Source organism: Maylandia zebra, linkage group LG3 (assembly GCF_041146795.1).
Source record: "Maylandia zebra isolate NMK-2024a linkage group LG3, Mzebra_GT3a, whole genome shotgun sequence".
Classification (NCBI taxonomy): Eukaryota; Metazoa; Chordata; class Actinopteri; order Cichliformes; family Cichlidae; genus Maylandia; species Maylandia zebra.
Genome location: NC_135169.1, coordinates 5,791,359 through 5,816,816, shown reverse-complemented (window position 1 = coordinate 5,816,816; position 25,458 = coordinate 5,791,359). Strand labels below are relative to the sequence as shown.

General features: G+C 42.9%; 2 protein-coding genes across 3 annotated transcripts in view; one reads left to right on the top strand and one right to left on the bottom strand.

Moving 5' to 3' along the window:
• Positions 1-1,805: 1,805 nt before the first annotated feature.
• The window catches only part of LOC112430860 (nuclear factor 7, brain-like), a 57,173-nt gene continuing 33,520 nt past the window's right edge, over positions 1,806-25,458 (bottom strand). The window contains exons 1-2 of one of the 2 annotated variants that reach the window (XM_024799363.2): positions 3,759-3,877; positions 1,806-3,657 (exon numbers count right to left, since the gene is read on the bottom strand). In XM_024799363.2, the coding sequence (XP_024655131.2) occupies positions 2,255-3,640 (1,386 nt within the window). In that variant the 5' untranslated portion in view covers positions 3,641-3,657; positions 3,759-3,877 and the 3' untranslated portion in view covers positions 1,806-2,254. Of the gene's footprint in view, positions 3,658-3,758; positions 3,878-25,458 lie in introns of those variants that run through there. The other variant, XM_076879107.1, reaches the window with a different exon arrangement.
• pfn1 (profilin 1) lies at positions 17,403-21,705 on the top strand. Its single transcript, XM_004573765.5, has 4 exons — positions 17,403-17,548; positions 17,663-17,801; positions 20,975-21,167; positions 21,264-21,705. Exons 2-4 carry the CDS (start codon positions 17,664-17,666, stop codon positions 21,359-21,361), a joined length of 429 nt encoding a protein of 142 aa, XP_004573822.1. The 5' UTR covers positions 17,403-17,548; position 17,663; the 3' UTR covers positions 21,362-21,705.

Genomic DNA, 25,458 nt, shown 5'->3' with positions numbered 1-25,458 from the left:
ACGCACAGTCGTAAATTCCCACAGTGTGCGCTATGTGCTTTAAATATTGTGTGTAGTTTTTTGCTTAATACAGTTGTCATCCAGGCATCTAATTATGAAAAAATTACACTCCAAAAGACCCCAGGCTTCTGAAAAAACAACCCGGGCTTAAGCCCAGTAAGCCACCCCCACGCTCCGCCACTGGCTCCAGACATCCAGAGGCACCAAGAGCAAAGAAGACCAAGGAAGACCAACGGAGGGGCAACCGTGCCACTGTCCCGTGATGTGACGTGCCCGAGATAGGCCTCCTCCCTGGGGACAGCTTCCCTGCTGACCCCAGTAGGCACTCCCAGACTCTGCAACCCACCAAGGAAAGGGGGCCCAGGCCCATCCGGACCGGGGCCCAGTTCAGCAGCGCCGCACGGCCCCACAGAGCCCGGGACAGCCCACCCGACCCCACCACAGAGAAAACTGCACCCACCCCATCATCCACTCATCTTCCAGACTACACAAGACAATAGACACAATTTTTTAAAAACCTCCCTAAAATGTTTAATAATAATAATGGATTTATATAGCGCTTTTCAAGGCACCCAAAGCGCTTTACAATGCCACTATTTATTTTCATTCATATATTCATTTATATCATTATATCATATCATATCTGAGACTCCCCACTATTTGACACTAGAACTGAAGAAGCTTCCCTATTGCCCATCACCAGTGGGCAATAGGGTAAAGTGTCTTGCCCAAGGACACAACGACCAGGACAGAGAGCCCGGGGATCGAAGCGGCGACCTTCCGGTTACAGATGTGCTTCCCAACCCCCCTGAACCACGGTCGCCCCCAGAATTGAATTCAAAATCCTGCTCCTCACATACAAGGTCTTAAATAATCAGGCCCCATCTTATCTTAATGACCTTGTAGTACCATATCAGCCTATTAGAGCACTTCGCTCTCGCTCTGCAGGCCTACTTGTTGTTCCTAGAGTATTTAAAAGTAGAATGGGAGGGAGAGCCTTCAGTTTTCAGGCCCCTCTTCTGTGGAACCAGCTTCCAGTTTGGATTCAGGAGACAGACACTATCTCTACTTTCAAGATTAGCTTAAAACTTTCCTTTTTGCTAAAGCATATAGTTAGGGCTGGACCAGGTGACCCTGAATCCTCCCTTAGTTATGCTGCAATAGATGTAGGCTGCCGGGGGATTCCCATGATGCATTGAGTTTTTCCTTTCCAGTCACCTTTCTCACTCACTATGTATTAACAGACCTCTCTGCATTGAATCATATCTGTTATTAACCTCTGTCTGTCTTCCACAGCATGTCTTTATCCTGTCTTCCTTCTCTCACCCCAACCGGTCGCAGCAGATGGCCCCGCCCCTCCCTGAGCCTGGTTCTGCCGGAGGTTTCTTCCTGTTAAAAGGGAGTTTTTCCTTCCCACTGTCGCCAAAGTGCTTGCTCATAGGAGGTCATATGATTGTTTAGATTTTCTCTGGATCTACTGTACAACATAAAGTGCCTTGCACTATATAAATAAAATTTAATTGAACTGAATTGAGTTACTTTTGATAGAACTAGTAATGTAACTAAGTTACTAATGTAAAGTAACTTACACGACACTGCTCTTCACACATGTTCATTATATTCTGATGATCCTGGATGGAGACAAACTACAGATAAGTGTGTTCAGCCCAACTAGTTTATCTCATTACAGCAGTTTGATGTTTCCCTTTGAATCCCCCTGAAGATCCTGACAGTGAAGCACGTACATAATACTCCAGCCTTTCAACTCTGAGCTTATTTAGTTCTATTAATACACTGAAATCTCATTTGTGTCATGAAGAAAGTCTTTAATCAAACAGAATTCAAAGATCAGAAACATTTCATATATGGAGTTAAACATGAATCATTGTTTCAACAACATATTTATTGTTGTCATAAACAGACAAGAAGACAACAACAAACTGCTCCTCCCATTCAACACATGTCAGTCCATATCCCAGCAAACTAAATCATCTCCATTTACACATCAAATAGAAACATGAATCACTTGTAATGATTAGAAACTTGATAGAATTTCAAATCTAGTTTGGGGAGTCATTCAGTGAGAAACAGTGAAATGATTTTCCATGTGAAAAGGTGGACAGCAGAAACAGAAAGAAACAGTGAAACTAAAAGAGAAACAAAGAGCTTTGGAACAACGAGGCAGCAGGAGGACAGCTGCAGTTTAACAGCTTCAACTCACTGACAGGAAACAACATTAGAAACATCATCATCCTCAACTCATCTGCTGCACTGACACTGACACCTTCAACGGACACACGTTCAGTTTATCAACAGTGCTGATGTATGGAAACATCCTGTGAGTGAAAGTGTGTGTGAAGGTGTGTATGTGTGTGTTAGTATCAGGATCAGAGAACGACAGCTTTCCTCTGTTCCAGTCCAGATTCACTCTGATCCTCTGGAGCTTCTTCTGGAATGAGAGATCAGTGAGAGGACCTGGTGGTGACCATGCTGAGTATTCACCTTCATCAAACCATATTATCCATAATCCAGACCATATGTCTCCCTTCCTCTGCACAGACTCTGCTAACACACCCAGTCCCCACGGTGTACTGTCTCCTACATCAACATCCCAGCTGTGAGTCCCTGAGTTAAAGCCCTCAGAGCCCAGGACTGAGCAGGAATGATCAAACCTCTCTGGATTATCAGGAAGCTGCTGCTTCTCTCCTCCTCTCACACTGGTCAGATCTTCAGACAGGATGAGGTCTGGATCAGCAGTGTTTGGGTCCAGAATGAGAGGAGTGTAGGAGACCATGTCCTTCATGTTGTTCCAGATGTTGAAGGTCAGGTTGCCCAGGTGTTTGGCCTGGTCTATCAGAGCTCCTGAGGGCAGCTGTGGATCATCCAGCAGGGGGCAGCGCTGGACTCTTTCCACTGCAGCCTTGTAGTTGTGCAGGAATGAGACGTCTTCAGCTCTCAGCTCCTCCTCTGTGGCTCTGACTGTGTCTGAAAGAGCTGCTATCTCTCTGCTCAGAGCCTCCATCTTCTCCTTCATCATCCCACTCTTCTGCTCCTCTTCCTCTCTCAGTGCAGCCAGCCTGGCCTCCTCTTCCTCTGCTAGAAACTGGTGAAGCTTCTTAAACTGCTCCTTAATCTGCCTCTCTGTGTGTCGGGCCTGGACCTTAATGTGTTCTGCTGTTTGATCAAACTTCACTTGAACTTCTTCACAAACCTTTAACTTCTTCTTTAAGGGCTCCAGAGTTTCCTGAAGTTTCTTGTGTTGTCGTGCAGCTTCATCGATGGGTCTGAATCTGTGATTGGTGTGTTTTTCTGAGTCTCTGCAGATGTGACACACTGGCTGCTGATGGTCCAGACAGAAGAGTTTGAGTTTCTCAGAGTGCAGACTGCAGAGAGCCTCTGAAGCTCTCTGATATCTCTCCTGTAAGAACGAATCACACAAGTTCTTTAAAGCCTTGTTTGAAGGTGGATGCTTCTTTGAAGATCTTCTCTTACAAAGTGGACACTCGTGTGTTGGTCTCTCTCTCCACCATCTCTTCAGACAGTGTTCACAGAAGCTGTGGCTACATGACAGAATAACAGGATCTCTGAAGACCTCCATACAGACCGTACAGCAGAGATCCTCCTCTGATCTGGAAGCCATTGAGTCTGTGAGTGAAGCTGAAAACAGCAGACAGGAAGTACAGTCAGTCCTGGCTCCCCTCCCTCCTCTACCACCTTCACTGAAACTTCCTTTGAGTCGTGTTTTTGCTCAAACTCACATTTAGTGTGTGGAGCGTCAGCAGCTTGAAGCAGCAGTGTTGGAGTTTTCCACTTTTCTCTCCTGTAGCTGGACTCACTCAGAGGAAGCTGCTAGTTTGGTCTGAGCTCAGTCTGATCGTCTGTGCATCTCTCTGGGCGTTTTTCTTCCTCTCTACTAAGGAGGAAAAACATCATGTTTCCTGCTTTGTTGCATTTGAGTGACGTGAGGGGAGGAGTAAAATGTTGCTGTTTCACTTTAACCCTTTAAAGCCGGCCGGAACGGGCATGCTCCGTTTTGTGTATCTATTATTAAATCCCTGTGTTCTAAGCTGACTAATATGCTGCTAATGTCACGGTTTGCCAGAGCAAACCATGGGATGTGGGGAAGGAGGACCCGAAAGACTCTTTAGTGAAAACAGTACGTTTGTTTACAGTGAGGTAAATAACAGATGCACACAAAATCCCCTTTGCTCTCTAGACTCCCATGTGTGTGCTCCGCGCCATAGTGTTCCTGCACACCCTGTGCGTGCTGGTCATTCGTTCCACCCAGGGGCGGATCTAGAGAAATTTTCTTAGGGTGGCATGAGGGTGGCAAAATCGAAGCCCTTTTTTCCCCCCAAACACATATGCAGGTGGTTACATATGGTTAAAATGATTCAAATGCAGTAAGTATACATGTTTTTCATATAAATATAGTCTACAACTTAATTATTTTCTGTAGCCCACATAATTAAACACTTTAGTTACATAAAACATATGAGTTTTGATGCTATGTACTGTATAGCATGTATGATAAATAAATATGTAGCCCAATAAGTATAAAATCCAGAAAGCTACACAACATGGGGCGGTTCATTTACAAACACAAGTCTAACTTAAGTTTCACTGTTTTTTGTTAGAAAACAATCACATTGTTACAGCTTAAATTACACAAAATGTCAGAAATCTGCACTGTCATGAAAAAAAATTTAAACCTAATTTTTCGTGATTTGTTGGATTAACCCTCCAAAATACAACCGGCCATTTTTGACTCCTTTTTAGTTTACGTTTGTATTTCACCCTCAGATTGTTTCATTTTATTTTTTTCCCCTTGCCTTGTTTGGTATCTTTTCAGCTCAACTGAATTTAGTTGTTTTTTTCACTGACATACTGCATTAGTATTAGTGATCTGAAATCACACAAAGAACTTACAATCCTAGTAGTATTTCTTTACTGTACAAAAAAACCCCACAGACACGTTGAGTAAACTTTTATAACTTGAAATGCAAATGTAATCTAATTGTACATTTTGTAAACATATACAGCTATTTATCTAAAAATGCCTGTGCTAGACAGACCCAACACCCATGCAAATGTACACCTATCTGGAACAACCCTGACATATTACAAAACAATAATATGACAAACTTTTCAGATTGGAGTGGTAAAGGAATCAAATATGTAGAACATATACTAGAAGGAACCGAATTTATTTCATTTGACGGACTAGTTACACAATATGGGATCAACAAGAAAATATTTTTAGAATATCAACAAATTAAATCCATAGTAAAAAAAGAAATTTAAACCGGGTCAAGTTGAACTACAAACACCACCAAGCGTGGTTCAATTTCTTACTCTTAAACCCCCCAAATTACTATCCAAAATATACAGAATGCTTTCTAAAACAGATGAATCAATATCACTTCCTATTGCAAAATGGGAAGCGGATTTATCAGTTAACTTAGACCTAAACTTCTGGTCTCAGATTTGCTTAAAAACCTTTCATCTAATTAGAAATCCCAGTCTTCAATTAATTCAATACAAAATATTACATAGAGTGCACTATACAGGTCATCGGATGTTCAAGATGGGCTTTACGTCTACCAACAACTGCTCACACTGCCAAACCAATTCACCGGACAATTATATCCACGCTCTTTGGTTCTGTCCACCAGTTCAGAAGTTTTGGCGCGAGAAGACTTATCAAAGTGTCTGAAATGTAACATTCCAACTTCCCCCTTAGTGTGTTTGTTGGGCAGCTTAGATAATGTCACTTCAGAAAAGAATATAGCCCATATGGTTTTCACTGCCCTATGCATAGCCAAGAAAACAGTCCTCATGAACTGGAAAAATAAAAATAGTCTTAATTCTGACCAATATAGAAATTATCTATTAGATTACATTAGTCTTGATACGGCCTCTGCCACCACATCAGATCAATTGCTCTGGGCTCCTTTGATCAGCTCCATCACCTAGTGGGGGTGGGGGGTCATAGTTTGGTCCCGCCTTCACTGTTGTGATTGGTGTGGGGGTAGGGACAGGCTTAGGGCCTCGGAGGGTTCCCCAGGAGCATCTTCCTTGGGGGACTGAACCCGGGGTAGCGGTCATGGCCTATTAGGGGCTCTGTTGGCTCTTAGGTGACGGTTTCCTCGTGGCTGCGTGCAGCGGGGCTAGGGGAGAGTCTGTGCTGATGGACGTGGGTTATTGACCTGGTAGCCTGGCTGCCCCTGAGTGGGTCCAGGACGGGCGTGAGGTTCTGGGGGAGCTCCGTCTCCGGGCTGGGGCCCTGGCTGGGCCTCGGGGACTTGGGTCCTGGTTGGTATGTTGCTGGGGTTGTGGGCGGGTGGGTGTATGGGGGCCCGGCCCTGGCGCAGAGTGCCGCCAGCGCATCGAGCCACCTGGGGGCTCTTCAACTGGAGGGGGAAGGTTGTAACACCTTGCAGGAGCTTTCCTCTCTTCAGGAACTCTCTCTGCAGGAGGGGCAGATACAGGAGAGGTGGAGGAAGAGCTCAGCCTGGGTGTCTATTGTCTCATGTAATCTGGAAGATGAGTGGATGATGGGGTGGGTGCAGTTTTCTCTGTGGTGGGGTCGGGTGGGCTGTCCCAGGCTCTGTGGGGCCGTGCGGCGCTGCTTTTCTGGGCCCCCTGTCCAGATGGGCCTGGGTCCCCTTTCCCTGGCGGGTTGCAGAGTATGGGGGTGCCTACTGGGGTCAGCGGGGGAGCTGGCCCCAGGGAGGGGTCACTTGCCCCTCCCTTCCTTCCCTCCCCATCTCCCGCTGCCTCCCTCTTCCCACTCCACCACAATCACCCACACATGCAGGGCCTTGGGGTAAAGGTGTGTCACCAGGGTGCAGGGGAGGCTACCCCCCCCCCCCTCTGTCCCCTTCTGGCTTCTTGTGCCTCAATTTTATCTCACAACTTAGACATTCACATTACTCACACTCTCATAACACATACATATAGGATCTTGGGGGTGGGCACGCAACACGGACTCCAAAAGACCATCAGGGTGTACACCTCACCCCTGGTGTCGTTGCCCACCTCTCAATTTTAAATACACGTAGACATTGAGGGCTAGCAGGAGGGACTATGTGCTTACCTGCTGCTCTCTGGCAGGTAGCTCCATGCCCTCCTGGGTTTTAAATGCACCTTAGAACACACATGCATCACCACTACATATGAGCGGGCGGAGGGAGGTTTTGGAGTCTTCACACACCTCCGTTCTCTGCGACCTGCTGAAGCGGGAGGGCTAGGAGGAGGACTTGGCCGTCCGACTGCGGTCTGGAGTGTGGGGCCTCCCTGCTGCTGTGGAGTCGGGGCGGTCTGCTTCTCCCCACCGCAATGAAAAAGGGTAACACCACCTGGGTCTGGGTGCAGTTTCCCCCTCCAGGGGCAAAGGTACCTAGACCCGGTTCGTAGAGTACGCTTGGGGAGTGTGATCGTGTGTACAGTGTCTCTATGTCTGTCTCCACATTGGTTGAGTGTTGAGTAATTGCATATGAGAGCATGAGGGTGGGAATGGATGTTTGTATCTGTGTGTGCCTGTATGTCTGTGTCTATATGTCAGGTTGGGTGTCAGACGGCACCTCTCTGGGGATATCTCAGGCCCTCCAAGGTATGGAGGCCTATCTCCCCCCCACCACTTCCCCTGCCGGTGGCAAAAGAAAAAAAACTTACTTTAGAGATGTTGCGCAAATGGAAGAAAGCAGTTTTACATATCTGTTTAATATGTGCGTTGAAGGACACGTCCTGGTCAAAAATGACTCCAAGGTTCCTCAGTGTTACTGGAGGCCAAGGTAATGCCATGCAGAGTAAGAATCTGCTTAGATACCATATTTCTAAGATTTTCAGGGCCGAGTACAATAACCTCAGTTTGATCTGAATTAAGAAGCAGAAAGTTAGCGGCCATCCAGGTCTTTATGTCTTTAAGACATTCCTGCAGTTTAACTAATTGGTGTGTGTTACCTGGCTTCATGGACAGATAGAGCTGGGTGTCATCTGCATAGCAGTGAAAGTGTATGCTATGTCTTCTAATGATACTGCCTAAGGGAAGCATGTATAATGTAAAAAGAATTGGTCCTAGCACTGAACCCTGTGGAACTCCATAATTAACCTCAGTGTGTGAAGAGGACTCTCCATTTACATGCACGAACTGGAGTCTATTAGATAGATATGATACAAACCACTGCAGTGCAGTACCTGTAATACCTACAGCATGTTCTAATCGCTCTAATAGGATATTATGGTTGACAGTATCGAACGCTGCACTAAGGTCTAGCAGGACAAGCACAGAGATGAGTCCACTGTCAGAGGCCATAAGAAGATCATTTGTAACCTTCACTAAAGCTGTTCCTGTGCTGTGATGAGCTCTGAAACCTGACTGAAACTCTTCAAATAAACCATTCCTCTGCAGATGATCTGTTAGCTGTTTGACAACTACTCTTTCAAGGATTTTTGATATGAAAGGAAGGTTGGAGATTGGCCTATAATTAGCTAAGACTGCCGGGTCTAGAGATGGCTTTTTGAGTAAAGCCAGTACAGTACAGCCAGCTTGAAGGCCTGTGGTACATAGCCGATTATTAGAGATAGGTTGATCATATTTAAGATCGAAGAATTAATTAATGGCAGGACTTCTTTGAGCAGTTTTGTAGGAATGGGGTCTAAAAGACCCGTTGATGGTTTGGAGGAAGTAATTATTGAAGTTAACTCAGAAAGATCAATTGGAGAAAAAGAGTCTAACTTAACATCAATGGTACTAAGAGTAGCTGTAGATAATATTATATCTGTGGGATGAATATTGGTAATTTTTTCTCTAATGATAAAAATTTTATTTGTGAAGAAGTTCATGAAGTCATTACTAGTTAACGTTAAAGGGATGGTTGGCTCAACAGAGCTCTGACTTTTTGTCAGCCTGGCTACAGTGCTGAAGAGAAACCTGGGGTTTTTCTGATTTTCTTCAATCAGTGATGAATAGTAAGATGTTCTGGCTTTGCGGAGGGCTTTCTTATAAAGCAGCAAATTGTTTCTCCAGGCAAAATGATGATCCTCTAAATTTGTGACACGCCATTTCCGCTCCAGCTTATGAGTCATCTGCTTTAGGCTACGTGTTTGAGAATTATACCACGGAGTCAGGTACTTCTGATTAGAGACCTTAGTTTTCACAGGAGCTACAGTATCCAGAGTCGTACGCAGTGAGGAGGTAAAATTATTAAAAAGATAATCGACATCTGTTGGGGTAGCGTTCAGATAGCTGCTCTGCTCTGTGTTGGTACAGGGCATTGAAGATGATAACAGTGGTAAATGGCCTGTATTTGTATAGCGCTTTAGTCCCTAAGGACCTCAAAGCGCTTTACACAACCAGTCATCCACCTATTCACACTGGTGATGGCAAGCTACATATACAAATATCAAATATATGTGACAGGCAAAAACTAGCAAACACTTTTAGCAGTTAGAACAACTTATACTTGAATGCAGAATGTTACACCATCACTTATGGATATATTAGTTTTTCGCCTCTCACTGCTTAAGCCATTAACCTTTCTAGAATTGTTCTTTGAAACAGATGCGACCTCACAAAAGGTGTTAACGATGCTGTCAGACCAGAGCAGTTTAACGCTCAACTACAAATCAATGGCTTTTTGATGGTGGCCGGCGCGGAATGAAGGTCAACTATAAATAGACCTTTTCTCGACATTGTTGTTGTCACCTGGTCGACTACAAATAGATCAAATATCAATGACAAAAAAACAACGGTAAATCAACATCATTACAACGTCCCTATAGTAAGATTTACCACAGTCGGTTTACCACAGTATTTCAATGTTGTTACAACAGTGGCATTTCAACCCTGACCATAACAACGGATCGGATGAAAAATCAACGTCAATTCTATGTCGTCTTGCTATCTGGGACCTCTACACTGACAGAGCTGACACCTGATTGGACCATTACAGAGTTAGTCTTCTTTTCTGGCTGTGGATTGGTTCGTCAGGATTTCCCCCTTTACAGGTTTAAAAACAATCTCTGTTTTTAAATATTTTGACCTCCTTGTTTCCAAAGGTGAAGCAGCACCAGCCTCCTCTGATCTTCATGTTGTAGCTCTGTGTGTCCAGCAGGGGGCAGAACATCTCCAACCTGTGCCAGCAGCTCTCACTGTGAGCTCAGACGTTTGTGGACACTCAGTTTGTCTGAACATAGTAAATAATCAGAGCTTCTCAGACTGTTTATGGGGACACCACCTGCCCGAGGGTGTACTGTGTCAGAGAGGTGGTGTATGCTGCTGGGTGTAGTCTCTCTGCTGGTTCATGGTTTTTACTGTGAAACTGTGTTCATGTCAGGAAGGTTTAGTCTGATCACTGTGGTGCAGTTTGGTTTACTCTGTTTCTGAGATGTGGATTGTTTGTAGGATCAGTCTCTGCAGGTCACCTGATACCTGCAGTGAAGTGTTTATAAATCAGCTCCATCAGATTTAATCCAACAGAATAACATGTAAAACACTCCAGGGCTTTTAATCTGAAACTTTCTCTAGAGCTGTCTGGAGTTTTAGACTAGAATATTCTGTGATTGCCAGACTGTCCACATCATGTGTCCTACCAAAACTTTCATCTATCATAACTTTCATCGACAAACATCCCCTGACATTAAACCCAAATATGTCAGAGTCTGCAGTGTGATCATTTAATGTGGTCTGGAAAAGCTGCAGTGGCTCAAGCCAAAGGTTTAATATTAAAAGAAAAGGGAAGCACAGAGTACCAGAGCTGCAACATGTCACATTAAAAGCTCCAGAAAAAGGAACATGTGACAGTGACACCAGAAATGTTTTATATTAAAGGGAAACTTGATTTAATATGTTAATAAATATGATGTAATATACAAAAATAAAAAACAACAATTTAAAACCACAGAAGAAGAAAAGATGATGTTATAGCTCTAAGTCAACTTTCAAATTTAAAGCTCAGCATTTAAAGCAAAGTAAAAATGTGCTGGAAAAGGGTTCATTAGAAAATCAACAGTTTTAAAACAATGAAAATCCCCAGAAAAACACATTGGAAAGAAGAAATAAGTAGGAGGTTCCTAAGAAGTTTCTAAGACGCCATGAAAAGGGAAATACAGTTTAATGGCTCTAAGAAAAGTTTCAGATTAAAAGCTTCAGGAAAGGTGTTTTACACCTGCTGTGATAGTCATCTAAACGAGGTTGGACAGAGGATCAGGATAAAAATCGGTCAAGTGTTTTAATTTTCATGACATCTCTGTTAGACAACACCACACTGATCACCTAAACCTATAGAAGGTCCTAGTAAAGATTAAATGTTTCTGTCATGTTTAAAAACCTTTGTTTTTATATGATGACCTGTTAGCCCTCAATTCAGTGTCACATGAGCTCAACCCTCCATCATCCCTGCTCAGCATGACCCTTTCACTAAGCTCAAACCTTAAGGATCACTCTTCACTTCTCCTCCATCTTTGTTGGGTGATCTGTGCTCGAGCTCTTTTGACCTACACTTTGTTTGACTGGTGTGTTGCGTGCTGGGCCCAGCTACGCTTCGGTGATCACAATCCACACATAGGTGTAGATCTACAACACTTCCTCACATACAGCTCTTTCCAGAAAAATCACTGCAAGTCAGACATTACTGTGCAAAAGTCTTGAGTCACCTGGTATTTCTCTACATTTTGCCTCCAAGGATTTAACTTTCTTCTGATTTTTAAAGTGGTTTTAAGCAGAGATTCTGAAGCTTTCTGGGAGTCAATGACTTCTTTGGACACTGGCTGCTTTTTCACTAATTTTCAGTCCAGTCCTTGTACCTAAACATTTTCACAGGAATGTTTAATTCTGACTTGCGAATCATTCAACTGTAACCAAGGCTCCCAACACAGTGAATGGACCAGCGTTGTGCCTACAGGCAACTTAGCAAAGAACCAGTTTTAAACTGTATCTTTGGGTCATTTGTTACCAGCAGCCTGTCACAAAAACAACCCTCAGTACAATTTGTTTAGCTGAATCTAAAACTGGCCCAGTGGAGGATAAAGAAGAAATGTGAGGCCTGAAAATCTCCAGCAGATGAACAGTATCTGAAAGTCATGACCTTAAGAAAAAAATCCAGGAGGGCAGTTCAGTAGGAGGGGAAAGGAGGGGAGTGGAAATGATTGGAACAGGTGTGTTGAAGTGATGAATGATGAAAACAGAAAAGTACCATCATGTTTTAATCCATCTTTTAATACCACCTGGAAAGTATCTGATTGGCAGCAGCTTTATTTTCAGACAATGATGCCAAACACAAAGCCAGTGCGGTGAACACTATCAGAGCCCGGACGTCAGCGTAGCTTGACAGAATATAACAAAAGGAAGAAACATCCAAAAAAGAGCTTTAAATGTTCTTCAAAAACCCGGAGAACTATTCCTGAAGATACTTAAAGACATTACAGGAAGCTCCTCAGAGAGTTCAGGCTGAAAGGCTGCTGTGACTCAGACCAAATGTTTATTATATAAAAAGAAAAGGGAAGCCCTCAGTACTGTGGCTACGACACGTCAAATTAAACCCCCCAAAAAGGGAACATATTGTAATAACACCTTTTCTAATTAAAAGGAAATGTGATTTAATGTGTTGATAAACATGTTGCAATAGCTAAGGAGATTAAATGAATCCGACTATAAGCTATAGAAGACGGACAGATATGTTTAGAATAGGTTTCAAATTGAAAACTATTATAACTTAGAATCGAAAGTTTTAAAAGAAATTATGTGAACTGCTCAGAAGGCTGGTCAGAACTGTAAAAACTCTGTTTCTGCCCAATATTCCATATTTCCTGCTTGTTTGCTGGTGTTTCAATAAATCACTGTACTCATTTTTAATTTTCAAGGGATGGCTCAAGACTTCTGTGCAGTGATAGGATGGTGTGAAATGGTTTCTGCAATTAAGACACAAAATTACAAAACAAGCGGTCGTTTCAACACTGATGTGCTGTTGTGTTGGATCATCACGGGCGTGTGAGGGGGGGCAGTCGTGTTCAGGCAGGCCGTGTCTTCACCCTGAATGTAATCCAAGTCCTTCTAGAAACAACACCTACGGGCAGATATTTTGAAACAGATCCTGAATTCATTTCAATGCTCACAGAGGCCTTAAAACTGCAGCTTTGCTTCAGATTGAGAGTTGAACCTCTGCCATCATGTAGCTCTCAATCCTCACACACATTTAAAGTCAGGGGTTTTTCCCCCGTGTTTTATTGTTTTTACCACAAAGCACTCACTGCTTGTACAAAGTCTGCATCAATGCCTATCGCTCTGAGTCCCTGCATGAACGCGTCTTTACTTCCTGTTAGAAAGTCACAGTTTAGTAAAAAGGCAGCAAGCAACTACAAAGAGACTAAAAAAACACCATATTTGAAGCATCTTCCTTAGTGTGATGCCCCTCCTCCTCCTCCTCCTCTAAATGAGGTGAAAGCATCTGTTCAACTCTGCAGAGGTGGAAGGGTGGAGGAGGTGTGCATGTGTGTTTGTGTGTCACAGGAAGAACGATCTAGTGGTAGGAAGTGGGTGTGGCCTTTAAAGAAGACACTGAGCACAGTTTAAATTTTCTGTTTCCCATTAAACTCGACAAGTGTCGTCTATAAAAAGTCAATTTACATGCTCTAAACGTGTGAGCGTGCCATCACACACGTGCACACACAAGCACACAGACACACACTTCACTTCACTGTGCTTCTCCATATAAGGACACACACACACTTGATAGTACTTAAAGTGCAGTAAAGTGTGTGTGAGACTGAGGAGAACACCACTTCCTCTTCTCTCACTCGCTTCGACTTCTTTCAACTTGAGTCAGAAAGCAAGAGTTCAGTTACTGAGGAAGTGTGTGTGTGTGTGTGTGTGTGTGTGTGTGTGTGTGTGTGTGTGTGTGTGTGTGTTGTACGTTCTGCTTTAACCTCCATAAATGGTGCCTGAGCTGCAGACTGGAGGCCTCCGGCTTCTCTTTGATTTGACTGATTGATCAGGGCTGATCAATCCGAGCGAAGACTCGTCTCTACTGAAAGCTTTCTCACTTCAGCGTGCTTCTCTCTTGCGTCACACAGCCTAAAGAATGAGTTTCAATTTGATTTAATCAGCTCATGATTCTCTAGATGAGCATCACGCCAGATTCCTGCTCTCAATATAACCGATGGAAAGTCCTCGTTCCACAGGAGAGCTGAAAACTACTCAAGAATCCAGTTTTCTGTTCACTCAGTGTGGATGACTCTTGGTTGTCAACGCAAATCAGTGACACATAACGGCGCCCTGCCACCAGCACATGGTGACCTATGGTCCCACAGCTGTATCAGCCTCTCAGAAATAACAGTCTCTGATCCTTATCTTTGGAGGCCTGCGATGCAGAATATGTTTTGCACGTTGTCTTGCATATTTAAAACTACTGACTTGTCAAGTTTAGTCTCCAAATAGCATGCGGTTAGCTTTAGCTGAAGACTTGGCGGTCACTACCATAAAACAACACTTTAAAAGGAGTTAAATCAGATATCAGATATGATGTGTTTCTCAGTTTGTGTTCTTACCTGTCATGTGGAATGTTGCGTGAACACAGAGACCGTTTGGCGTTTACTGCAGACTGAACTGATTAGTTTGCAGTATTGTGGTGACGTTCGCAGACTGCGGTGTTCATGGTCAAGGTTACTTGAAGGTTACATCAAGTGGCAGACATCAGTCTAAATTTAAGATGACGATGCTGATTAGAGTGGCTCACTGAATTCTGATTTGTATACCACCTTCATACAGTGCTGGAAATCGGCTGTTGAAGCTCATATAACATCTATTTTTAACTTATTGAATTCAGCTGGTTAAAAACTGTCCACAAAGGACAGGAAACCTCAGCAGCAGCAGCAGCAAGTCAGCTGACCACAGCCTGCACACAAAGAGGAATCTACAGGAGCTCACAGTGCAAATTACTCTGTGAAGTGATCATTTTCACCACTCTGCAGGCAATCTAAGGGTTGCCACACCCGCCATATCTCACTTTAAGCTCTGCTAACAACCACAGCATATTGCACAGCTTTCTGTCACTCTGTAGTGTCCAAACTTGTTTCTTTTACAGATTTTTAAATGAACTTTCTGACAGTGCGGATCCTTCAGCCTTCCCTCCTCTGTGATCTGTGAGCATTTCATCTTCATGTCAGCGTGACTCGTTCACTTTGCTTTGCATCAAGGTGTGATGGATATGATACTGCATAGGCAGCATCATGACATGAAGTTTAGTAGCACATGAGTGGGAACAAGAATGAGAGAAGATCAGAGTCTTGTCAAACTGCAGTCTAAGGTAAAATCGAACAAAATGTCAATGAGGTTTGGTTCCTGTTTCCTGCCGCAGAAAGGCAGAAAGAGAGCATTTCCTCAGGGTATGCATATTCTACATGCCGGCCTGTATCAACCTGTCCCTCCCAATTCACCTCACATTTCTTTTCCCTTTGGACCTGACTGATGCTTCAGCATGTTTTTCATTCTTCACAAACCCTTTTGCCTGGAGTCAGAGGTAGAGACCCTGTACCCGTTAGACTTGTTTCCCTTTCTTTGCATGCTGCTGAGGAGCCGGTCCTCCAAGAGATGCAAAACCCTGAAGTTACTCCTCCAGTTCGTGTTACTGATTTCATGAAAACCACTTCATTCATGTTGGTTTGTCGTAAAAGTACACACTGTGACTGGGTGGGAGTACTAGATAGTGATAGCATGACCGTCGTGTTTAAACACGCCGCTGACACACACAGGCCTGAACTAGCTCAGGTATGTGTGTGTGGTCTGTGTGTGTGTTAACCTGAGGTATGCAGCATGTGGGAGCAGATAGAGACGCCATGGCTTTCACTGAATCTGCCTTCTAGGTCACCTCTGCTGAACTGCAGCTCCCACAATGCACTGCAACTGTGGGTGAGGCTGCTGATGTCTAAGGTTAACAGTTGGGGATCAATATAGGTTTACTTTAATACAACGGTCGCGTGTTTTAATGTCTCTGAATGTGAGCTACATCTCAGCCATGGGAGTGGATGTGAAGTGAAACGCGTCAGGAGGAAGTGGTTTGTGTGGGACGACAAGTTTCTCAGCAGCTTCTTGCTCGCTGACGGTTTTAACTGAGCTGCTCACACCTCACAAACCTTCCGCTGCACTCACTCACTAAGAGATTAAGGATAACTAGGTTAGTTACTAACAGTGCAATCTGACCATTAACCCCAGTCCCAGACCTGAGGTTAGCAGAAAATCCTGCAGTGCCTCAGATGTCCACTCGAAGATATCGACCACACAGACTCCCATGTTAAGATGTCCAATTTTACAGCTGAAACAAGCATGTTTATGGCGTGTATTTTGAGATTTGTTCACTCTTATAAGTATTTAATATTATGTCTGATCAGAGAACAAGAACTAAAAGTTCACAAATTACAGCGAGTAAAACACAACAGTCACTGTCAAATATTGTAATTCTCATTTCAAGTTAAAGCGCAATTCACTGTGTTCAATCTTACTGATCAAAACTGCTGCTATATTGTAGGTAGTTGGGGATTTTTTGAGCCAGAAGTGACCAAATTTAGAAAAGAGGTGAGTGGTGCACTCAGCTATTAGCTAATGCTAACAAGCTTGGTTAAAAAGCTACATCCACAGACTGTATGGGAGCACACACACAATCATGTCACACGATGACAGCTGTTAATTAGTGCTCAGTAGCGTTTATGTTACCAAAACTGGAGCTTCATGGACTCTCAGTACAATTATTGACACAGCAGCCATATTATTGTTTTTGATAATTGCATAAAAAATGTTAAAACAGCTCCAACAGCATATACACAGTCCAGAGGTCCAGTTCAGGGAGTCCAGTTAGCTGAGATGGAGTTACAATCTAGCATCTATGCCCACCTGTCCATCAAAGAGGCAACACCCTAATGTAACTTTAAGTATTAATACAATTTCAATATGTTAAATATTAACCTCCCTAATATGTGCTTTTAAAAACAAGACTATAATACAAAGTTGAATAAAAAGCAGAGGACCGATAATAGAGCCGTGTGGAACTCCACAACCTGTCAGAAAACTACATCAAATCAGGCTGTAAATGGGTTTATATCTGCAGTAAAGTTGGACAGTATAACGTGAGTCTATGCTGACTGACTCACTGCTTCAAGTGGATGTTAGAGGAACTGCACGTGCCTTTTTCAGCACTGGAGGTTAATGCTTGGTTAACAGTTCAATTTAATAATGCAGGTCTCTCCACAGAGACGCCGACTGACCGATTACAGCTCAGCGGGTTACAGGACTGATGTTTTAGAGGTTTAAATGAGTGGATGTTTGTGTGCTGATCAAATCACTTCCTTGTTTTTTTTTTTACTTCCCAGGTGAGTGAGAGAGAGTGACAGAGAGGGGGAGGGGTCGGGCGACTCTCTCACTCAACAGTGACAGTGAGAGAGGAAGCTGCCAGCAGGCTGGGAGTGGTTGGGTGTATAAAAGACAACTCTTCTTCCTTCTTTCTGCATTCGACTGCTCTCTCCCCTCTTCCTCACACCCAAGACTCTACCTGCACAGGTAAGCTAGCGAGCTGTCCCACCTCTCTCTCTCTCTTTCACACATAGCTAAAGGTAATATTGATTTGGTGCTTGTGAATCGAGGTTATTGATCAGTGTGTGTGTTATTGATCAGGATGTCGTGGCAAGGTTATATTGATAACTTGAAGACGCCCGACCAGAGCGGGACGTGCCCGGTGTCAGAGGCAGCCATCTGTGGAATCACAGCTGGGCAGGAGAGCGTTTGGGCCAGCTCACCCGGCATCCAAGTCACGGTACACACAAACACACACTGTTCCTCTTCCTGCCTCTACAAACTGCTAAATATATGTAAAAAAAAAAGTCCACTTCCTCCTTTAAAGCTTCTGCCAAGAGTTTTCAAACAACCTCACACTCAAAAACTTGCTCAGACTGGTGACATCAACCTGCACAAACTGCCACTCCTTTGGCTCATTTTCTGTTGCTATGAGAAAATTTCTTGGAAACAGCTTCTTATTTTGCATGTCCGTGTCTTCTTCTTGAGCTTTGGGTGTGTTCAGTTTGTTGCCTGTCTAGCTCACTTCCCGCTCTCAGTGCTGTGTTCAGGTGCTGCAGGAAAACACGTGTGCCATACAGGTTTTTTAAAAAAAGTCAGAAATTTAAAGCTTGGCTTCAAAGGGGAAAGTCACTGAGCAACAAGATGACAATTCTCAGCTCATTGGCTTCTTCCCTTAGCTTTTAATTTTTAAAAGTACAAAGAGAAATGTTTTTTTTATGTTTTTTTTTTTAGTTTTGATCTTAGTTCAGGTGTAGAAACAACTTTTCAGGAGTTCAGGAGATGTGTTTAAACTCCCTCGTTTTAACTTTTGCCAGAAAGCACAAACATGCTACAGTACATGTAGTTTTCTGGAAATGGTGGTAATTATAACTGGAAATAAAACACGTGCTATTAAAGGTTTTTAGGTTTTATTTAATTTCCATAAAATAATCTTTCAGTGTGACAAAAAACGTTTCACCTGAGGTGCTCGTTTTTCTACACATTTTGGAAAATGGAAATGGAAAAGATGAATGCTAATGTCTCAGAGCAGGCTGCGTAACGGTTGTGAGCTTCCGGTAGTTTCCGGGTGTTTGTGCTGTGCGTTTGCTTTAACTACCTTATAAGGAGACAATGTCGAAAAACAGCGAATACAGGAAGACGAGACGATCACTTCTTGTTTCTGAGACACACACACACACACACACACTGAGGTACGGAGTGGAGTGTTGCACAATGTCTCAAACACACACACATGGACACACACGTCTGCAGGATTTGTCTTTTTTACAGTTTGTAAACTTTAAATTATAAAATTAAAGAAGTTCGTTCCTGCTTTTAAAAACACTCTGTGTGCATTTGCGTGGGTTTGTTACACTCACTAGTGGGCTCCTCTCTGATTGGCTGATGTTTTTTGGGAAGTGGTTTTGCCTGTGCAGGCAGCAGCGTGTGCATTTTGGTGTGTGTGTGTTCATGTCTTGACTTGTCGTCCTCACATTCTTTCCTCCTCGATCTTCCTGCAGCTCCCTTCACTTCTCAGAAAAGTCTCCACAAAAACAGAGCGATGGTTAAATCTCACGTATGAGCTCAGAAACCTGCGGAGCAAAGCTGACAGAAAGCAGGAAGTGTGAATTCAGTTACACGTGAGGCTGAAGCCCGAGCACATCTGAGTTTAAATCAAAAACAGTTGGCGGTGATCAGCTTTGAATCAGACGCTGTGCAGGTTTGTTAATTAAAGAAGGCCTCAGAAAGAGGAAGTCATGCTAAATCTAAGCATGTCAGGTTCATATGTGTAAATGGAGATCTAACGCAGACTGCGTTTAAAGCTACAATGCATGTACTTCCTGGTGAGTTTGAAGGCACTCGAGGCCTCCTTCCTCTCTGAGTCTCACTCACAAAACACGTTTTCTGAGAAATGAAGTGCAGTGAAAACTTTTCCTTCTGAGAAGAAACACTTCAAAAGGTCAAATCTGTCCACGTACATGACAGATGTGAAACTAGCTGTCATCACAGTTCATGTGATTCAGCTCTGCTGCTTCAGAGCAAAGTGCAGCGACAGTTTCTTTGACAGCAGCAATCATGTTTTATTTCTGCAAGTCAACACTTCAACTTCTTCAACCGCATCTCAACTTTCAACAAATACATTTGATTAATAATTTAATTTCAATAATAAAACCAGACTGAAATCCCCAGAAATCCAATGCAGTCCCATAACAGTGTATATTATTATATACTATGATAATAATCTTTTATTTTTAATATAAAAACGTAAAGTAAAGCTTTTCTTTTTATTAGAATTATTGATTATACTGTATTTTTTTATTTTTCTGATTCAAAATAATCTAATTAGCAGTATTAATGATGCAGTTAATAGGTAACTGAAACACAGGATTATTTAATAGATAAATCAATACCTGAAGCTATAAATGTGATGCAGTCCTAAAACCACATTAGATCATTTTTAATTTTCAAGTTAAAAGAATAATATATATATATATATATATATATATATATATATATATATATATATATATCTCACAGATGCATAATCATGAAAAAATGACTTTAATTGTGATAAATGCATTAAATTAAAACATTTCTGTGACCTCAGAGCTGGTAAAAACACTCTGATTAGTGGATGGTGTCTGAACTAGGCCAGTGAGTCAGCTGTGTCAGTGTGACACACTAACAAAGCTCAGACAAACCAGTAAAACCAGTATCAACAGGCGGCGCAACAAAGTTATTATTTGTTCCGATTCCAGCTGGAAACACACAAACCAATGAGCAAGAATGTCGTTTTTCTCTCTCTCACTTCCTACTCTGCATGCTCACAATGGTCACACCACATTAAATCATGTTTCAATGACTTTAGCTTCCTATTCCGACGCTTGTTTATGATCCTCCGCACACAGCGGCTGCTTTTTTATTGTGAGATTTAAATAAACTCAGGCTGTAAAAGGAGAAGAGCCCATGCTGGTCATGGTGGGTACTTCAAGGTGGCTGGGAATTTGGAGGACTCAGTTAAATAGATCCACTAATCTCTATCTGGCCTCTCCCTTAGAGATAGGGTGAGAAGTTCGGCCATCCGGGAGGGGCTCAGAGTAGAGCAGCTGCTGCTCCACATCGGAAGGAGCCAGCTGAGGTGGTTCGGGCATCTGACAAGGATGCCCCCTGGGCGCCTCCTGGGTGAGGTGTTCCAGGCATGTCCCACCGGGAGGAGGCCCCGGGGCAGACCCAGGACACGCTGGAGAGATTATATCTCTCGGCTGGCCTGGGAACGCCTTGGTGTTCCACCGGATAAGCTGGAGGAGGTGGCTGGGGAGAGGGAGGTCTGGGCCTCTTTGCTTAGGCTGCTGCCCCCGCGACCCAGCCTCAGATAAAGCGGATGAAGATGGTATGGTAATCTCTATCTCTCGCTCTGTTTCCCTTTTTTAGGTCGATGAGATCAAGAAGCTGGGTGCTAACGACCGGTCGAGCTTCGCTCAGAATGGCGTTCACATCGGTGGAGTAAGGTGCCGGCTGATCCGAGACCAGATGGACGTTGACCCAGTCTTTGCGCTGGACCTGAAGACCTCAGCAGACGCCGAAGGAAACACATTCAGCGTATGTGTCGGAAAGGCAAAAACAGGTAAGATGTTCCCGTTGACTCAGCACATTTTTATCCTTTGAATTCACTCCAAATCTCTGAGGCTGACACGCTCCTGCTTTCTGTCTGTCTCTACAGCGATAGTCATAGCCAAGGGCACGAAAGACGCCTCTGGTGGTCAGCTATCCAGCAAGGTGTTCAAAATCGTTGAGTACCTGAGGAAGGCTGGTTATTAGGACAAAACAGTCACCTTCACCACATGAGATGGATGCCACCTCCCGCCTCCCTTCCCCTACCCTCCTCCCTGTGTTTCTACATCTGAGCTTCTTTAGTTTTTTTTTTTTTTTAAGTCATTTTCAATCTTCAGGTGTGTTTCCTGCTGTAGAGATGAATCAGAGTGTTTTCTCTGGTCTAAGTTACCGTGTGGTAGCTTTTAACCTGAGAGTACACCTCATGTTTAACGCAGGAACATAGTGTTACCATTATTTTTCTACAGTGGCGATTGACCAGCGTCCAATCAGAGCTCTGTGAAAACTGATTGCACACTTGAATGAAATAAAAACAAACATGGTTATACTTACATTGTGAGGGTGTCTTTGTGTGTGTGTGTGTGTGTGTGTGTGTGTGTGTGTGTGTGTGTGTGTGTGTGTGTGTGTGTGTGTGTGTGTGTGTGCTTCAAATGTTTTCTACAAACACCTCTTCTTCAGGGGCTGATTTACTGTGCGACACACAGCTAAAAAATAAGACAGTCTAGTGCACTCATATACGCGCATCACACCTAATATTTGATTAAATATGCCACAACAAGTTGTAGTATTAGTATTACGTACAACTCCTTGTTAGAGCTTATATAGTGTTTAAACAATACACGCACTTTTGTCTTTCTGTATAACTGGGGCCCATATTGACTCACTGCCTTATCAAGTCTCCTGATCTAAACCTGAACCTCAAAGCCATGTTTGTGTGTTCAAAGAGTGCTCTGAAGGAGAAAAGGCCAACTTTTCCATAAAATACAAAACTTCCTCTTCATACATAAATATCATCACATGCTGAATGTCTTCATTATTCTGGTTTAAAACCTGCACAGGTATGTGTGCACACATCCAAATTGCTTTTTGTACACATTAACATACTGGCTTGTCAAGTCCAAAACTAATTGACTCCAAAACCAGATATGAGCCCTCACACCTCCCGCCTCCCTTCCCTTCACACTCTACTATGAAGCAGAAAAGGCTTTTGTGGCTTTATAAAAAAGGATGAAAAAATGCCCTCCACCTCAAAACCAGGCCAGACTGAATTTGTTTGTTTTCCCTGTGCTTGTTTGGGTTCTCTAGGGGAACTACAGCTTCACCCACAGTCCAAAAACACGTGTGTTGGGTTAACTGTGGGTGTGAACATGACAATGACTGAAAAAGATTCTCATAATGTAGAAACATTCGCATTATTTTGGAGTCAAGCTAAAAATGGCTCTCACAATGAAAACTGTACAAGCCCAGACATGTGTCATCCTACACATGTGTGGGCACATGTTAACCTAGAGGGTTATCATGGCTCTTTAGTCTTTCAAAGGCATGAGGACTATCTGAAATATCCCTATAATGTAAAAATGTGCTCTTATTTTGATTTAAAAGTAACATAGTAAAAATATACCAAGCATAGCCGCCCACAAATGACTTTTTCTTCTTGAACTCACCCTTTAAATATGATCCCATATGCATAAAGATCCTTATAGTTCTCCCAGAAACCTTGTTAGCATATCAGCACAGACAGCTTAAAAGTAATGTAGAGGAAAACTAAGCAGAAGAGGAATAAAAGTCTTACCTCAGTGAAGAGGTGTGGCTAACTTTAGAGCTTTGTATGATGCACTCTTTCAAATACATTGTTATTTTAAGGCAGCTGAGAATATCATCTAATTGAAGAAACGGGAAAACATACCTTAGCTTATAAAATGTTTGAAAACACAGACCAAACACACTAGTACTGAATGTGCTTTATAGGGACCGATCGGCTGACCTCTGACCTGTAGACAAGAGCTGAAATGCTAAAAACTGCAGTTCCTGTAATGTCCACTCGGGCCTCCAACAGTAATTCAGTCCCCATGATCTCCCAAGTTAAAATGTCCAAACGTAGAACTGAAGTAAACATGTTTGTACAAGATGCCCAAAAAGGCTGATCTCTGTGCCCGTGTGGTGCACTCATTCAGTCCATGGACGCGACTTTATAACCCTGCAAGATGGCATAAGGTCATAACTTAGCACTCCAAACTCTCATCCAAACATGGCCACGCCTGACTCTAAAAAGATCAACATGGCACCAGCCAAAAACCCTTACAAACACTCTGCTGTTCACCTTTTAGTTGGAGACCTTTGTAAACACGAGTCCCCACAGGTGTATAACAAACATCTGTGTATGTGGTTAAAAGGCAACATAAATTATTACTGCTAAGAGTAGTACAACTAAAAGTGGTGTTATTGAAATATAAAATTGTGAACTTCTAGTGCAACATGTGATTTTGTTGCTATAGTACTGCAGCCCCCTCGTACTGCTGCAGAACTACAGTTACACGTCACGGTGAAGTTAAGCGACAAACTTCCACTTTACTGACACAGACAGTACGATCAAATGCTGCAGGAGAACTTACACTATGTGTCATATACAGAGTGTGCCCCTCCCCCACCACTCCAGTAAAGTGCAGTTATATTTAGTAAAGGCACCGGGGACGCTGGACAGGCCGCCGTGTAGCCACTCGGTGTATGTGAAGTACAGTTAAAGGTGAGCGTAAAGGGTAAGGTGTGTGTGTGTGTGTGCTGGGGTTACTGCCCTTTGCAGTGACTGCTGAGCTGGTCTCACATTTCCCCTTTAGATGAACTTTAACCTTCTCTGTGAGCGTTAGGGACCATCACTCTTGTTCACCCCACAGCATAACAGTCATTCAGCACACTGAGAGTAAAACTGGGCCCCACAAAAAGACTTTTTCCCCTTCATTCTTGTGATGTTTTGAACTAATTTGTGCCTTTTTTCCACTGGATTATGGTAGAAATGTAAACTTTTGTTTCCTTTGTGGCTTTTGTTTAAGAGGAAAGTCCTCTGTGAAAGTTCATGTCACACCAGTTCGCACAAATGATGAACGAAATCGTTTCATTTAATCAGTCTGCTGGATTTCAACAGTTGGGCTGTATTTTGAAACCTTTCTGAACTCGTACCTGTGTTCAGTGATCAGCTGCTGCAGCTGCCCGTGTCGCCATGCACCTGTGAGTCAAAGAGGCCACGCCTGTAAAAATGCAAACTTTAAGCTTTAATGCAATTTAAATATGCAGATACAGTCGTTAAACCTCACCAGTCTGAGCTTGTGTACCTGAAACGACTGCAGGTTTCCGCTGCTGTCAACCAAAGAGACACGTTTTCTAATCACAGATGGGACTGAAACACTAAACCAGGAAACCACTGAGGTGTAAACACCTTTAACATCTTTGCATTTAAGCACAATTAAATCAGGTACACACAAAAAAGACACATAAAAAAAGCAGAAATCAAATGGGAATTTAAGAGGTTTCAGGTTTTTTTTATTATGTGTATTTTTTAATGAAAGTCAGAATAAGAAAAACCTCGTTGCCCTTTAAAGATGAGGGACATAAAACAGAGTTAAACTGGGTAACTTTTACTTAAAAGTAATCGGTCTAAACAGTTGGAGTGCCCTCTGAGACGAAATAAACGCCTCTTTTTATTTAGCCTCCACATGCTCAGCACACTGACGGCTTCCTCAGAGTAAAGGCCGTCCTCTCTGTCATCAGGGATTTAGTTTCTTTAGGTTTTCCTCTGAATAAATATTAAACCTTAACAAACTGCTTATTTGACAAATTAACATGTGATGTTTTCCCTCAGATGAGCCGGAGCTCTGGGGTTCTGTGAGCGCCACAGTGATTTTAAAGTTTTAGATTAGATCATGCACACAGAGCCACATTTGTTTAACGATTCTTGTGTTTGAAAGCATTAAATTAAACAGTGATGATAGCACTCGAGTGTTCGAGTCGCAGCACTTCCTGGATTCAAATCGTCTCTGCAGATATAAAATCAAAGAGCAGTTCCTTTTAAAGCAGCACAGCCGGTCCTGATTATTATTTATTATTACTGTTAAAGAGGTGGTTTTATACATTTCTTACATTATTTTCAGACTTTTCCATTTCATTTTCATTATTATTATGTATGTATTTTGTTATCTACCTGAGCTCTCCTGCCTTTGCTTTGTGGTGTTGCAGGCTGTGTTTAATGTTTTGGCTGCAGTAACACGGGCACTTAATGACTTTTGGGTTAAATAAAGATTATATCACACTGT